The sequence below is a fragment of the Nycticebus coucang genome, chromosome 11, assembly GCF_027406575.1.
Source record: "Nycticebus coucang isolate mNycCou1 chromosome 11, mNycCou1.pri, whole genome shotgun sequence".
Classification (NCBI taxonomy): domain Eukaryota; kingdom Metazoa; phylum Chordata; class Mammalia; order Primates; family Lorisidae; genus Nycticebus; species Nycticebus coucang.
In genome coordinates, this window is record NC_069790.1 from 19544046 (window position 1) to 19560814 (window position 16769).

At 41.8% G+C, this 16769-nt stretch overlaps 1 protein-coding gene across 8 annotated transcripts in view; it reads left to right on the top strand.

Moving 5' to 3' along the window:
• The window catches only part of ELMO1 (engulfment and cell motility 1), a 576900-nt gene extending 567780 nt beyond the window's left edge, over window positions 1-9120 (top strand). For all 8 annotated transcript variants that reach the window (XM_053608836.1, XM_053608837.1, XM_053608839.1 and 5 more), the window contains 2 exons: window positions 1036-1113; window positions 7770-9120. In XM_053608836.1, coding sequence (XP_053464811.1) covers window positions 1036-1113; window positions 7770-7970 — 279 coding nt within the window. In that variant the 3' untranslated portion in view covers window positions 7971-9120. The remainder of the gene's footprint in view (window positions 1-1035; window positions 1114-7769) is intronic.
• Window positions 9121-16769: the final 7649 nt, after the last annotated feature.

Genomic DNA, 16769 nt, shown 5'->3' on the forward strand with positions numbered 1-16769 from the left:
TAGAAAATGAGGTGGAGAGGTCATGGGCAATCTCTGAGCAGTGCAACCCCCAGGTCACAGCAGTGGGTATCAGGCTTCATCCATGGTGCCTAATAAAGGCAGAGAGAAGGAAGTGCACCATAATACATGTTGTAACAGTGCAGAGTGCTGGTGTGGAGATGCCTGGCCCTTCCCCTGCAGACCAGGAGCCATTAGGGTGTTGATGTGTGCTGAGGACTCATCCTGTGCCGACTGCCCAGACACAGTGATCACCAAACCCAGCACTGTCAGCGTGTGCAGCTGGACAAGTGTGTTCATGAACATACTAAACATGACACTTAGTGCCTTTGCAAGGTCTTTTCAGCAGCAATGAAACCAAAGCATCAGTTTGTCTTTGGTTCTTTGGGCCTGGCTCACTCTGCTGTCAGTAGGTGCTGAGCCACACCATGAGCTCAGCTATTCTGTCACTTGAGTCCATCCTTCTCTTTTGCCCCTTGCAGCCATGGTTGAATAAGCTCATGACTCTGAGTAGCCATTGCTCTATAATAGTTGAAAAATCAAAGGATAGACATAAAACCAGTGGGTTCACTCAGAAGCCTTCTTACCTCCAATGTAGCTTCCACATTTTAGGAAGTTCATACGTCTATGGACCACTGTGTTTTGGGGTGATAGAAGTTAGAGCACCCCTTAATGCTGCTGATTAGGGGAGAGGTTACTGTTTTTTACGCCTTCCCTGGAAGGAAGATGCTGAAGAAGGAAGAACAGCACAGTTTCCGGGCTGTGGCCTTGGACACCCATTTAACCTCTGTATGCCCCGTCCTGGAGAGGGAAGTGATGACAGAATACGCGAGATGGTCACGCAGACCTCTCTTATGTGGGAGAAGGAATCATGCTGTGACCTTCGCCAAACCCCTTCCTCCCATCAGCCTCTTCACCTCTCCTCTTGTTGGGACAGGCTGTCAGCTGTACTCCACATTCAGTCCACAGCCGTTTGTAACTGCAGAACAAATGCGCCAGTTTTCTCTAAGGTGTGGTGTTTTCTCTCATCTCTTGTAGGAGGTGCTTGAACTTGCTTTCTCCATCCTCTATGACTCAAACTGCCAACTGAACTTCATCGCTCCCGACAAGCATGAGGTAAGGTTCTCGGTGGGGTTAATTAGTGAGGCAACATTGCATTTTCCCTGGGGAAAAAAAATATTGGAAAGAAAGAAATTACACTTAAAAAAAAAAAAAAAAAGGAAGTCCTGTCTGAAAAAAAACCACGAGCAAAGGGACATCTTGTTGACTTGGAACAGAACAGAAACCTCTTGAGAAACTTCAGTTACAACAGGTTCAACTTCTTACTAGTTTCGTCTACAGTTCATGTAAAGGAGGAGAGTGTACAGCTACCTCTAAGTCAGCAAAGGCATGATGGGTAACCCAGAGGAAGAAGAGGCCCGCTTTATAGCTTTGGTTTTCATTGAATATTTAGTTTGGGGTCTGCATTTTCCCAAGATAAACTAATCTCTATTCTTGAAAATATCTGATGAAGTAGGTTTTCTACTAAGTTTCTTTAAGCTATTTTAAGAGGTTAGAGCTGTCTCTGCTGTTAGGATTTTATATTCAAGATGTTTTTATTCCTTTTTGACATCTTGTTATATGTATAATTTGTTTCTCTTCTTGAAGCATGCTGTCAGCTATATTTAAAATATTTAGCATAAATCTAGGAAAATGAATTTGTAAGATAAAGTAGCAGTTATGGTTGATTTCACTTTCTTTTGTAAACTGGAATCCAACATCATGCTTGAAACTTATTTTTAGATGATACCATTCAAATTTTTGTTTTGCGTGTGGTTGCATAAACAGCTTTTAGAAAGGAAGAGAACATTTTAATAGAATCTGACTTTTGTTCCCCCTTTCCCCTAGGACACTGAGCTCATTTACAAGTTATTAGGTATGGGGTTTTTACTGGTTTGAAGCTTTTGAATAAAATTGTACATCCCAAAGAGAGAGAAAAGATTAGACACAATTCTTGCATTTAGAATGGTGCTTAAATATAATTCTGTGTCACTTGACATTTAGTTTGTTGAAGGGTAAGACTTTGTCTTCATCTTTCTGAAAACAGATACCGTGTCCTACTGTTTCTGTTTTTAAATGAAATGGTGGTTGTGCACAGGCCACCATGTTCAAGATGTACAGAGCTGTGTAGAAAACCACTTAAATTAGTAGCACTTTGGATGTTATTTAAATCTATGCAAGGCTGCTTTCCCCAGTGTGCATTAATTCCAGGTAAGGACAAATGCTCTAGGAATGCCAGATTTTTATTCATATCTGCCACTTTTATAGATACAATGAAGAGAAAAATGACATGCCCTTGTGAATACTTTTAATTTCTTCCAACCACTTTCTTATCTATTACCTCGTTTTACTTTCATAATCACTCCCTAAAATAGAAAGTTCTATTACAGATAATCTCACTTATCAATGAGGGGAAAGAGGCCTCCCAGAACTGAATGCCTCAACAATAGAAAGAAAAAGTCATGTAGTTGATACTTGAACAACACGAGGATTGGGGCCCTGACACCTACGCCCTGCACTTGAAAACCCACTTATAACCTTTTACTCCCCCAAATGTTACTGCTAATAGCCTGCTGTGGAGCAGAAGCCTTACTGATGGCGTAAACAGTAGTTTGCACATATTTTGTATATACTATTATGATACAATAAAGTAAGCTAGAAAAAAGAAAATATTATTAAGAAAGTCATGAGGAATCCAATCTACTCAATTCTAATGTGAAGGCAGTAGATGAGCTAATACAAGGGGTAGGGTAGGAGAATGAGGGAGGAGGGAGAGGGTGGGGGATCATGGTTTATGGCACGCCTCTTGGGGACGGAACACAATTATAAAGAGGGACTTTATCTAACAAATGCAGTCAGTGTAACCTAATTCTTTGTACCTTCAATGAATCCCAAACAAATAAAAAAAAAAGTCATGAGGAAAAAAAAGTATGTTTACTATTCATTAAGTGGAAATGGATCATCATTAAAGTCTTCATCCTCACCGTCTTCACGTTAATAGGCTGAGGAGGAGAATGAAGAGGAGGACTTGGTCCTGCTATCTTGGGTGGCAGAGGAGGAAGAGGTGAAGGAGGCGGAAGGGGAGGTGGAGTAGACAGGCACACTCACTGTAACTTTTATTGAAAAAAAAATATCTACCTATAAGTGTCCCACACAGTTCAAAGCTCATGGTGTTGAAGGATCAACTGAAATTATAACTAGCTTAGCTTACTCTACCAGGCACCATTTACATACTATACATATATATGTATATATTTTATATATATTTTTTTTACCTCACTTAATTCTTACAGAACTCTATGAGAAACAAACTAATACTATTCTCATTTTATAAAAGAGAAAAATGAGGGACAGAGAAGTTAAGAAACATGTCCAGTGTCATACAAGTAGTCAGTGATGGAGCTAGGATTTGAACCCTGGAAGTCTTGCTCCAGAAGCCCTTCCCTGAGCTCCTGTACTGTGGAGCTAGGCATGGACAGAGCAGACACTGAGCTCACCCCTTCCTCACTGAGCTTCTGCCATCATCAACTCGTGGCCAATCTTGTTCGCCCATGTTCCCACTCACTCTTTCCTCACACCTGGCTGCCACCCTGATTATTTTGAGTCAAATCCAGTATCATGTCATTTTATTTGTAAATATGCCTGTATGCATCTCTCACTAATAGTCAATTTTGAAACATATCTGCAATGCCATTATCACACCTAAGGAAATTAGTAATCCATTGATTTTAATGCCACCGTGTGCAATCTGTTTCCATATTTCTCCAATTGTCACATCTGTGTTTTTTTCCTTCTATTTTTTGTTCAAGTCAGAATGCAAATAAGATCCATACATTACAGTCGGTTGGCATTTTCCTGAGGTTTCTCTGAATCTATAGGTTCCTATCTCTCACAGCCATGAGCTTGTGTTTTTTTCTCATTGCAATTGTTTACTGAAGAAAACAGAATGTTAGTCCCGTAACATTGCCAGTAATCTAGATTGTGATTATAACTCTGTATATTAGTTCACTGTTGCTGCTGTAACAAACTACCACAAACTCGGTTAGTTTTAAACCACGTATTACAAGCATCCTTCAACGGACAGTAATCCAACTAACGTACGACTCACACTTAGGAACAGAGGCTAATACAGGTAATAGGAGAATGTACCTGTTCCAACTAATGCACAAATTCAACTGAAGAACAAACCTATAGAGCCTGTCTTGTTCATAACCTGGGAACTGCCTGAATCACACTATTCTGGAGGTCAAAAGTCAGATGTGGGTTTTATTGGGCTAAAATCAAGGTGTCAGTAGGACCGTGTTCTTTTCTGGAGGCCCTAAGGGAGAGTACCTTCTAGCCTGTTCCGCCTCTATCTATCAACAAGGGGTGCAGATTGAGCCCTCATCCTGCTGCTCCAGCCACCTCTGTAGTCAAATCTCCCTCCCATTTTTCTGATTCTGACACTCCTTCTGTTTTCTTCCTCTCACATTTAAGGACCCCTATGATGACCTCACACCCACCTAGATAATCTCATATCTCTATTTTAAGGCCAGCTTGTCCAGCCTTTATTTTCTTTGCTACAGAACCTGCCACATTCCCAGGATCGGGCAGTAGTATCTGGACATCTTTAGAAGGCAGTATTATTCTGCCCACCAGAACCTGCAGTGTCATTTCATATATTCATCGGTCCTTTGTCTCCTGTATTTCCTACAAATCAATAGTTAGAGGACTAGTCAATTCCAGGCTCAATTTTTAACAGCATCCAATCATGTTTGCTTTTGTAGTGTCTTCCTGGCTCTGGGATCCAATGAGATTCCAAAAGGTTGATGTCCCAGATCTGTCATTCCTTCTCCATGTACAGGCTGGCCATAAACTTCATGTAAAATGTAAATACTATTCAATTTTAAATTGTACATGAACTTCATGGCCACCCTCTATAAACAGAATGTATCAAGAGAAACTTGTCTCATCAACTATTTGGCTACCTTAAAGTGATACAATTTATATATGATAAGCAGGATAAATACTTGATTCACTTTGCCAGTCTTCAAAATATAGTAGAACCTCTGTAAGTTGGCCACCCCAGGGACTATAACAAACTGTTCAACATAGGGTGGTGGGCGACATAAGGAAGTAGGCCTACTGTACTGACACATACATGTAATGTATGTCTGGTCTGCAAATTAAAAAGGTGGTCAATGCAGGGAGGTGGTTGGCTATGAAGGTTCTAATGTGTAAGCATCTTTCAAAGAACAGTGAGGTGTTTCTAGTGTTTGAGTAAGTTGTGGATTTAAATGTTTGTGTCTCAGTATGTTTCTGTTCTTATAATTATTAGTGTCTAAATTCTCTTAATCTGGGACATGTAGCAACACCACCTGGTTGGCTTCTAAGCTCTGTTGACATGACTCTTATGTCTTTGATAACTTGCCAGCATTAAAGTATGACAAGATGTTCTGGGTTCATCTCATACATTTCCTGCCTTCCTCCTATGGAGCATTGGCTCCTTTTAATAGGAAATGGTATTTAGTAACCAGAATCTGGGCATAAGTTGTGCTTATTATTACTTGGTTGTTCATTATGTTTAGGCCTTTTGGGGTATGAGGCTAGGGAGTTATGATGTTTTTTAAGATAAAATACATCATGAGTTGATACTTGATAGTTCCAACCCAAATTCATTACCACAGGGTTTTTATTGGTCAATTGTACTTTTAATAAAATTATTTGTGCCTGCTGTTCTCTAAAGAAAAGCACCAGAGCAATGTTGCTGTGCGTTGAATTAATCTGTACTAGGAATGTAGCCAAAGCTGGGAAGGCTCTGTGCAAGAGCAGCACTCTTCAGGATGTGGGATTTACCATGAAACTGTCAGAGCTGGAGGAAGCCTTTGAGAATATTGAATTCAGGCATACCCACACGTATTTCCAGATGATCAGAATTATCTGGAAATATTTTATCAATAAAGTCTCCTCATCCCAGACTCTACAAGACCAGGATCTCCAAGGTGAACTAGACATCTGTTTCTATCAAGGTTATTTATGAGGTGGTGGATGATTACACTGTTCAGAATCTGGCTAAGGTATTCGAGAGCACACTATGCTTCCTGGCATCCCTCAGCACTAACCCAGTGTTTACATGGGTTCCATCCTTTGGCCCAAGGTAGAACCAAAGCCCTAGATTTCAGTGCTGCCTCCTCAGACATGAATCTCACTCATTGTGCACCTCCTTGGCTTAGAAAGTGAACCACTGATGTATGTCATGATAGATTTTCATCACCTCATGAATGAAGATGTACACAGTGCTTGTAATATATTTTTAGTACTTTGAAGTTGAGATCCACTGTCATATTCTGGAATACAGTACAGACAGTCACCGTATAAAAGATAGGCTCACCAGGGTCTAGAATTGTCACTTGGCCCCATGAGGCCAAGAGAGGAGGGAATCTAGGGTATGTGCTGGAATGAGGACCTGCTCAGTAGGCAGAGGAGAGCAATGGCTGTCACTCAGTCCTGGGGGGACAACCAACAGACGAGTGGAATGCAGGTGATTTCTACAATGCTGATAGCACCTGGGTCTCTGGGAGGGAAGTTGACAAGAGCAAGGCAGGTCCTCAGAGAATTGAGACACAGTTCCTTCCCCCACCCCTCAGGAGTTCCTAGTCTAAGAAGGCTAGGGTTGGGTGGCGCCTGTGGCTCAGTCGGTATGGCGCCGGCCCCATATACCGAGGGTGGCAGGTTCAAACCCGGCCCCGGCCGAACTGCAACAAAAAAATAGCCGGGCGTTGTGGCGGGCGCCTGTAGTCCCAGCTACTCGGGAGGCTGAGGCAAGAGAATCGCTTAAGCCCAGAAGTTGGAGGTTGCTGCGAGCTGTGTGATGCCATTGGCACTCTACCGAGGGCCATAAAGTGAGACTCTGTCTCTACAAAAAAAAAAAAAAAAAAGAAGAAGGCTAGGGTTAATTTTATGAGAGGAGAAGAACCAAACTCTTAGGTAGGTACTCTGAAGGGCTTTCCAATATAGATGATGCCCCATGAAGATCAGGACCCAGAGATGTGGTGGGGAGAAACCCTGGGAAATTAGATACCCAGGCAGAGGAGGTTCCCAGACAGGGAGCCAGCACGCCTCCCATGAAGATCTCCCAATAATTTTAGCCATTTTGGCTGCCAGACATTGCACAACAAAATGCTATTTTCTAGCCCTTTTGTGGAGAAACACAAACGTGGGGCTACCACCAGCCCCGGGGTGGGATGGGGCTGTCACTGGGAGCACTGGGAATCAGGTAAGACAGGCAGAGACTAGCTACTAAACTAGGAACGCAACTGGAAGCAGCCAAAAGCTTGACTGCTGTTGAGTTCAGCAGTGTCAGGGTATATTTGCCAGTGCCTTAAGGTCATAGGCACATGGGTGGGGGGATGTTAGAGACAGTTCTTTGCATGGTCATGGGGAACTGAAACCCTCAGCCGTGATGTAAGGAGGCATTCTTTGCTGGGAAGAGTCCAGGCCTTGGAGTTAGATTGCCCAGATTCAAATTCCACCCACTCTACCCAGTTTCTAACTTCAGTTTCCTCACCTGTGAAGCAAGATAGATGATAATGGATCTGTCAACTTTATATGGAGGTTGTGAATATGAAATGACAATGTGGGCAAAGTACTTAGCACAGAGCCTAGTGCCCGTTACTATCCACCGAATGGTAGCTATTTTTACTTCTCCTGTGATTGTCACTGAAAATGATCGCTGTCACCTCCCTTCCCACCAGTACTGCATCTGGACGGATGGGCTGAACGCACTGCTCGGGAAGGACATGATGAGCGACCTGACCCGGAACGACCTGGACACCCTGCTCAGCATGGAGATCAAGCTGCGCCTCCTGGACCTGGAGAATATCCAGATCCCAGACGCGCCCCCACCCATCCCCAAGGAGCCCAGCAACTATGACTTCGTCTACGACTGTAACTGATGTGCCGGGCCGCACACACCTTCTCCAAAACTGGAAACTCTGCTAACTGGAGAGAGGAATGAAAACACACCCTCGCCTTGGAACCCCCCTCTGGTGAAGGGAAGCTGTGGCTCAGCACTTCCCTCGGCCTCACCTCTAGCCCAGGCATCTTGTGGCCCCTACCTGGCATCTTGCTCACCTCCCTGGCTCTGTTTCTAGGCTCCACTGCTTTAGATCACTTCCTGTTGCTGCAGACCACTGGTGGGACGTGAGCAAAGCCCACCATCAGAGAGCCCAGGGGCCCCTCCAGCCCAGCCCCCAGCAGGCAAGCCCTTCCTTACCGGAGTAGGAAGCCAGCAGCCCCCAGACGGCCCCCAAACTTGCCCACCAGGCAAGTGCCCCAAGGCCTGTGTCTGGAGGAAATGCCTAGCATCCTCCTTCCCCTTCTCTCTAGAGTCAGCTCATACCTCCAGTTCCATTTGAATTGAGATCTGCTTTCAAGACTCCTCCTGCCTCCCTCCCCGTCTTGGCCTCACCTGTTCCTCTTTGCTCCCCCAAAAGCATCAGTAGCCACCTCCTTGTAGCCTTCGCCAGCACCGGGTCTCACAGACACACAGTCCACAGGTCTCACACCCACTTTGCATCTGCACTGTGACCGTCACCTACCTTCCCTCCTTGCTAGCTGGTTTGGGATTTCCTCTCCCCGCTCTCGGCCAGACCTGCCTTCATTTTCACACACGCTCCCAGCCTCTTAGCTGAAAGCACAACTGGTGAAATCAGTGTTCATGCTCCATCTCGATGAGACGCCTCCGTGACGGGCTGTTGCTATCCAAGGGTTTGGTGTGACTTTTCCTGAGAGGTCTGCAGCAGCACAGGCTCCCCAGGAGGGTCACACTGTCAGACATCCAAGTTTACATCATTGTAATTATTACAGGTATTTACGATTTGCAAGAGTTTTGGGTTAGGTTTTTGTTTTTTGGTTTTTGGTTTTTTTGGCTTTGTTTTTGTACAAAAGAGTCTAACATTTTTGCCAAACAGATATATATTTAATGAAAAGAAGAGATACATAAATGTGTGTACTTTCCAGTTTTTTTAATTATTTTAATCCCAAACACCTTCCTGAGAGTCACATTCCCTTAAACATGCTGTGGAATAAAATGAATTGTGATGAGTTGGGGAGCTGGTGTTTTGATTTGGTGACTTAGGTTCTTGCTATTCCATCACTGGCACCTGGGAGTTTGTTGGAAATGCCCTCCCTTTGACCCCGAGCGAACCTGCTGAAGCTGGCGAGCTATGTGCCTGTCAGCTTCAGAAACACCGCTCTCAGGGAGCCTGGACCGCTGTAGTTCACTGGGCTCTGGGCATCCACAGACTGTTACTTCTAAGAAGATTGTGTAAACTCACAGAGAAAAGCCAACCCTCTGTGTGAAAATGTGATCTGTTCATTTTACATCGTTGCTTCTGAACCATGACTCTCCCTTTGTTTCTTCCTTACCATTATATAATTTACAGAGCTAGTCAAATTAAATACTTCACAACTCTGAGGGAGCACATTTAGCAATGCAAACTCACAGACCTGAAAGAACTAAATACATCTAACTGTGAATTAATAAATTAAGGGTCAGAGCCCAGCAAAGGATTTTTCTTAGGTCACTTCCACTAAAGGCATCATCAGGATCATAAACTCCAAGGGCTGCCAGGGATGTCAGAGGGTCTAAGCATGCAGAACGAAGCGTGCTGCTCATTCTGGACTCACCAGAAAAGCAGTAGGTGCATCCAGGTCACTGCTTTTTACCGTCATCAGGATGTGCAATTACATATTGACCTGGGCTGCGATGGCATGGGCCAGTGCACTGCACAAATTGCAAGGGAAAGTCCTTCATAATTCATAGTCATCCATAGAAAATCCTTCTTCCCATCAGCGCACTCACCTGAGCATCGCCTCCACCATTCCTTCATCAGGAGGCTTCAATATTACTGTCACGCATGTCCTTCCTGTCAGGAGCAGTTATTAATCTACCCATCACAATAAAATGCTGTTAAATGAAAGAAAGCAAACAAAATCACATTGTTTTTTAAGGGTTACAACATCTGGTCTATGTAAAGGGAAATTTCCTAAGCAAAGATCCCTGAGGTCCTAGGACTCTGGGTTTAAGACATGGGTTCATCTGTGACCCTTTCTTGTGGCATCCTGTGTTGCACTTGATAGAAATAGGAACCCTTTTAGCACTAAGAAAGACCAGTCTCCTTCTGCTCCCTGGACCCTACTCCTTCGACCTAGGGAGACCCTGACAGTGTACCATCCCCGATCTACCTTTATTTTGTATCTACCCAGGGAATGGCTGTTGCTACCTATATGTGGTCACCTCATCTTCTCTTCCTAGGTTACCCAAGGTTGTTCCCAGTACAGTTAGCCTTTCACCTCAGGTTCAACACCTGTTGCTTGCAGCTCTTTAAGCCTGGGAAATTTACCAAATCCAAGGCAAAAATGCAGTAGAAGCTTGATTATTTTTTTTTTATTAAGTCCAAGTTGCATTCTCCAATTTGGCTTTACCTGAAATAGAACTAATCACTTAATTCAAATCTGCTGATACTCAAATTCCTATCTTATACTTGTTCAGAATCCATAGGAAGTGTAATCCTTAAGTAAAAACTAAAAATGACTACTTTTAAGGGCAGGGAAAGCTAATAGTACTTGCAAAAGAAAAATGGATATCTGTAAATCCATTCTAATCCATCCTCTGCTTATCAATTATAGCATGTCTAGCCCACCTGCTCTTATAATGAAGGATGCATTTAATGTCCTGAATCACATGCATACTTTTCATTTTAATTAGGAAAATGTTTTGTAATTTACATAAACTTTTAATTTAAGGAAGAAATGAAATTTTCAATCAAAACGTGCTTAGAGCAAGACACCAATAACACGAGCAAAATTTATAAAGTTAACATTTGTATATAAGAGGACAAAATCCGTAACTGGCGAAATTACAGTCAGATAACTTAGTTAAATATAAAACCAACAAGTTGCAGCACAGTGTAGTAAATGGTATCGTGTAAATATCTACTAGGTAGATTATTAGAAGGGAAGTTGTGACCAACATTTCAAAAAAAAAAAAAAAGGATAGAAAAGCAAACAAATGAGATCTTGAAAAAGAGATAATCACCTTGCAAGAGATAAACCTTCCAGGTGAGCAAAGAGTATATACAAACAAAGCCTGGAGGCAGGACAGCCTGGGGCTACTCAAGATCTGTAAGTCATTCAGAATAGGTGGTCTGCAGGATGCAAATGGCAGAGAAAAGGGAGCTACTACTGCAGAGGAAAAAAGAGCAAATCATGAAAGTCCTAACAATTCACAAAGGACCTTCTTTTATTGGAGGGCTAAAGAGAGTGCATTAAAAGGAGTAATGGTGGTGGCGCCTGTGGCTCAGTGAGTAGGGCGCTGACCCCATATGCCAAGGGTGGTGGGTTCAAACCCAGCCCTGGCCAAACTGCAACAAAAAAAAAGGAGTAATGGTGTCAGCTTTGCCACATGGAAATATCACAAGGAGAAAACAGTTGTGGGAGGGAGATTGAAGTGAGAGAAAAAATGGATGCAGAGATACTAGCAAGGAGATTATTGAAATACAAGCAGTCCCAAGATTAGGAATGAAAGAGGTTCTCTAGGTTTGTTCTTAAGTTGAATCTGTATGTAAAGTAAAACAGGTACCTTTACCTATTACCTGTAATAGCCTCCATTTGTAAGTGTGAGCCATTTATCAGTTGGATATTTGTAACACAGGACTGCTTGCAGTTCCAAACAAGCAGTGTTTGAGCCCAGACTTTGGTACCAGCAACGGGAATGAGGAGGAGGGTAAAGTTATTTATTATTATTATTTTTTTATAATTTAATTTTTTTTTATTATTGTTGGGGATTCATTGAGGGTACAATAAGCCAGGTTACACTGATTGCAATTGTTAGGTAAAGTCCCTCTTGCAATCATGTCAGCAGAATGAGGTAGAAGCAGAGACCATATTAAGTGTGAGGGTTAAGGAGAGAGGAGTGTAGATGACTCCTGCACGGAGACGATAAGAAGAACAGATTTTAGGAAATAGTAATGAGAGAGCGTGCATTTGGTAGACTTCCCCAAACAGAAAGATACAACTGGGGGCAAATCATTTAACCTCTATGAGCCCCTTACTTCACTTATAAAATGGATAACTCATTTTATAAATGAGGCAGCTAGAAGAGTAGGTCTCCTTCCCTGCCTCCCCTTCACATCCCTTCCTTTTCTTTTTAACCACAGTGGTCTGAGTGTAGAGTCTTTGCAATAGCATAAGAGCCTCCGTACTGATTCTAGGTCCCTGCAGATAACAAAGTCCACGGACGCTCAAGTTCCTGATGTAAAATGGCAGAGATCCTACACACATCCTCCTGTACACTTTAAATCATCTCTAAGTTACTTATAATACCTCATACAGTGTAAATGCTATGTAATTCGTCGTTATACTGTATTATTTTTAATTTGTATCACTTTTCTTGTTGTATTGTTATTTTTACTGTTTCTTTTTCCAAGTATTTTATCCCCTGTTGGTTGAATCCCCAGTAGTAGAGTTCATAGATTAAAGGACTGACTACATTTCTTTCTTTCTTTTTTTTTTAAAGACAAAGTTTCTTACTCTGCTACTCCAGGCTAGAATACTGTGGCATCCAAGCTCGCAAAAACCTCAAACTCTTTGGCTCAAGTCATCCTCTTGCCTCAGCCTCCCCGGAAGCTGGGACTACTGCCGCCTGCCACAATGACTGGCTAATTTTTCTGTTTTTAGTAGAGACAGGGTCTTACTCTTGCTCAGGCTGGTCTTGAACTCGTGAGCTCAAGCAATTCACCCACCTTATCCTCCCAGAATGCTGGGATTACAGGTATGAGCCCCCGTGCCTAGCTAGGACTGACTACATTTCTACCGGTTCAACCTGTTTTGTGGGAAAGAAAACTATGAGAGGCAAAGGAAGAATGGAAAATTTAAGTGTTTTAGTGTATTTCTTGAATTAAGGATTTGAGGTGACACAATTTAAAATAAATTCAGGGAGAAAGTACTATGTATAGTATCATCCTATATAAAAATATAGTTATACTCCAATAGCATAAGGCATTAAAAAGTGGGAACACATTATAGCTGAACAGAGAGCAATGAAGGAGACAAAATACTAGGAGATAAGCTTGGAAAAGAGGGTAAAGAATATTGACTGGCATGCCAAGAAGTTTCTTTATGTGACCAGGAGCCACTGACATATTTTACTTGGATAAGGAGCACTACTAGATTTGCATTTTAAGATCACCACTGTCCAAAGCCTGCATGTTGGGGCTGATCACACTGGCAATAGCTCAAACAACGAGTTTGGGAAGAGTAAGACTAGAGGCTAAACGTGCCAAAGATGCTCCACTTTTAAAGAAGGCTGAGTGTATCAATCAATCGGTCAAATTCCTGAGTGCAACTGAGCCCAACAAAGATTACAAATGGGGTACTGTAAAAGAAATGAAGCCAGTCATTATTGCAAAAGTGTATATATTATATATATATAGTTGTGATTTCACAATATTAATATATGCCTTTCAATTGCCATTGAGTGAGAAGGAATATTCGTGAGCCTTCCTGTAAACAGCTTTGAGCATTTTCCCTATAAAAAACTAGTACCTATTTGAGAAGTAAGAACATTTCCTCTTAAGACTGGATTTTGCACTTCCCATCTACTTTTGGTAAACAGTGATATGCTATCACCACAGTTACAAAGCAGAGAGAAAGAACCCGGGGCCAAGGCGAGGCTTGACCTCAGCAGTGTATGCTGTAGGCAGCACGGCTGCGCGCAGGCGCACTTGCCAGATGCACACAGCTCTCCAGGAGCAACTTGGCTGGAGCTGAGTTTGCTACTATGAAGAAGAAGGCAATGTCACCTCCTCCTGCCCTGCTTGGGGCCTGCTCTCTCTGACATCTCCTGTGAGTGGAGTGAGGAGAAATGAACAGCTATGCATGCAATTTCGTTTGGCCCAAGTCATCTCAGCATCTGTAAAGCAAGAATTCATCCATCACCAAATAAAGTCATCATAGAAGCAGCTGTTACCCAGACATGACGCTCAGCTGGGGAGGTGGGAGAGCAATTTATCTCTTAGCAGCAGCTTGCCAACTGCAAACCTGGTGTTTTACAGAGGAGAAATCCTGGGAATGTAAAGTTCAGGCAGATAAATCGAAAATGGTTTATTCTTTTATAAAATTATGTCTTTTTTTCTTTTCTTTTTTTATTCTTTTTTATTTTTTTTATTGTTAAATCATAGCTGTGTACATTAGTGCAATTAAGGGGTACAATGTGGTGGTTTCATATACAATCTGAAATATTCTCATCAAACTATTCAATGTAGCCTTCATGGCATTTTCTCAGTTACTGTATGTAGACATTTGTATTCTGCCTTTAGTAAGTTTCCACCTGTACTCATTCTAAGATGCACCATAGGTGTGGCTCCACCCATCACCCTCCCTCCACCCTAACCTCCCCACTCCCTTCGCCTTTCTTGGCCCTTTTCTCATAGTCTTGTGCTGTAGTTGGGCTATAGCCTTCATGTGAAAGCTATAATTTAGCTTCATAGTAGGGCTGAGTACATTGGATACTTTTTGTTCCATTCCTGAGATACTTTGCTAAGAAGAATATGTTCCAGCTCCAACCATGTAAACATGAAAGAGGTAAAGTCTCCATCTTTCTTTAAGGCTGCATAATATTCCATGGTATACATGTACTACAATTTGCTAGTTCATTCGTGGGTTGATGGGCACTTGGGCTTCTTCCATGACTTAGCAATTATGAATTGGGCTGAAATAAACATTCTGGTACAGATGTCTCTGTTATATTATGATTTTTGGTCTTCTGGGTATAAACCTAGTAAAGGAATTATAGGATCAAATGGCAGGTTTATTTTTAGGTCTCTAAGTATTCTCCAAACATCTTTCCAGAAGGAACGTATTACTGTGCATTCCCACCAGCAGTGTAGAAGTGTGCCCTTTTCTCCACACCATGCCAACATCTCTGGTTTTGGGATTTTGTTATGTGGGCTGCTCTTACTGGGGTTAGGTGATATCTCAAAGTAGTTTTGATTTGCATTTCTCTGATGATTAAGGATGATGAGCTTTTTTTCATCTGTTTGTAGATCGTGCATCTGTCTTCTTTAGAGAAGTTTCTCTTCAAGTCCCTTGCCCACCCTGAAATGGGATCACATGTTCTTTTCTTGCTAATATGTTTGAATTCTCTGTGGATTCTGGTTATTAGACCTTTATCTGAGGTATAACCTGCAAATATTTTCTCCCATTCTGAGGGCTCTCTGCTTGCTTTACTTACTATGTTCTTGGCTGTGCAGAAGCTTTTTAGTTTAATCAGGTCCCAGTAGTGTATTTTTGATATTGCTTCAATTGCCTGGGGAGTCCTCCTCATAAAATATTCACCCAGGTCAATTCCTTCAAGAGTTTTCTCTGCACTTTCTTCAAGTATTTTTATAGTTTCATGTCTTAAGTTTAAATCTTTTATCCACTGAGAGTCTATCTTAGTTAATGGTGAAAGGTGTGGGTCCAGTTTCAATCTTCTACAGGTTGCCAGCCAATTCACCCAGCACCATTTGGTATACAAGGGACGTTTCTTAAACTAATAGAGGCCATCTATAGCAAACCCACAGCCAATATCATATTGAATGAAGTTAAATTGAAATCATTTCCACTTAGATCAGGAAGCAGGCAAGGTTGCCCATTGTCTCCATTGCTCTTTAACATTGTAATGGAAGTTTTAGCCATTGCAATTAGGGAAGAAAAGGCGATCAAGGGTATCCACATAGTGTCAGAAGAGATCAAACTTTCACTCTTCGCAGATGATATGATCATATATCTGGAAAAACACTAGGGATTCTACTACAAAACTTTTAGAAGTAATCAAGGAATACAGCAATGTCTCAGGCTACAAAATCAACACCCATAAATCTGTAGCCTTTATATATACCAACAATAACCAAGCCAAAAAAAACAATCAAGGACTCTATTCCTTTCACAGTAGTGCCAAAGAAGATGAAATATTTGGGAGTATACCTAACAAAGGACGTGAAAGATCTCTACAAAGAGAACTATGAAACTCTAAGAAAAGAAATAGCCAAAGATGTTAACAGATGGAAAAACATACCATGCTCATGGCTGGGAAGAATCAACATTGTTAAAATGTCTATACTACCAAAAGCAATATACAATTTTAATGCCATCCCTATTAAAGCTCCACTGTCATACTTTAAAGATCTTGGAAAAATAATACTTCGTTTTATATGGAATCAGAAAAAACCTCGAACAGCCAAGACATTACTCAGAAAAAAAAAAAAAAAAGCAGGAGGAATCACACTACCAGACCTCAGACTATACTATAAATCAATAGTGATCAAAACAGCATGGTACTGGCACAAAAACAGAGAAGTAGATGTCTGGAACAGAATAGAGAATGATGAGATGAATCCAGGTACTTACCGTTATTTGATCTTTGCCAAGCCAATTAAAAACATTCAGTGGGGGAAAAGATTCCCTATTTAAAATTATGTCTCTTCAAATATATAAAATACTCAAGAAAATTTATGAAGTTCAAAAACATGTACACAGATTGCAGTGGGTGCCTGTAGTCCCAGCTAGTTGGGAGGCTGAGGCAACTTAAGCCTAAGAGTTTGAGGTTGCTATGAGTTGTGATGCCCCGGCACTCTACTGAGGGTGACATAGTCAGACTCTGTCTCAAAAAAAAAAAAAAAGAAAGCATTAAAAAATTAGTTCCAATCAAG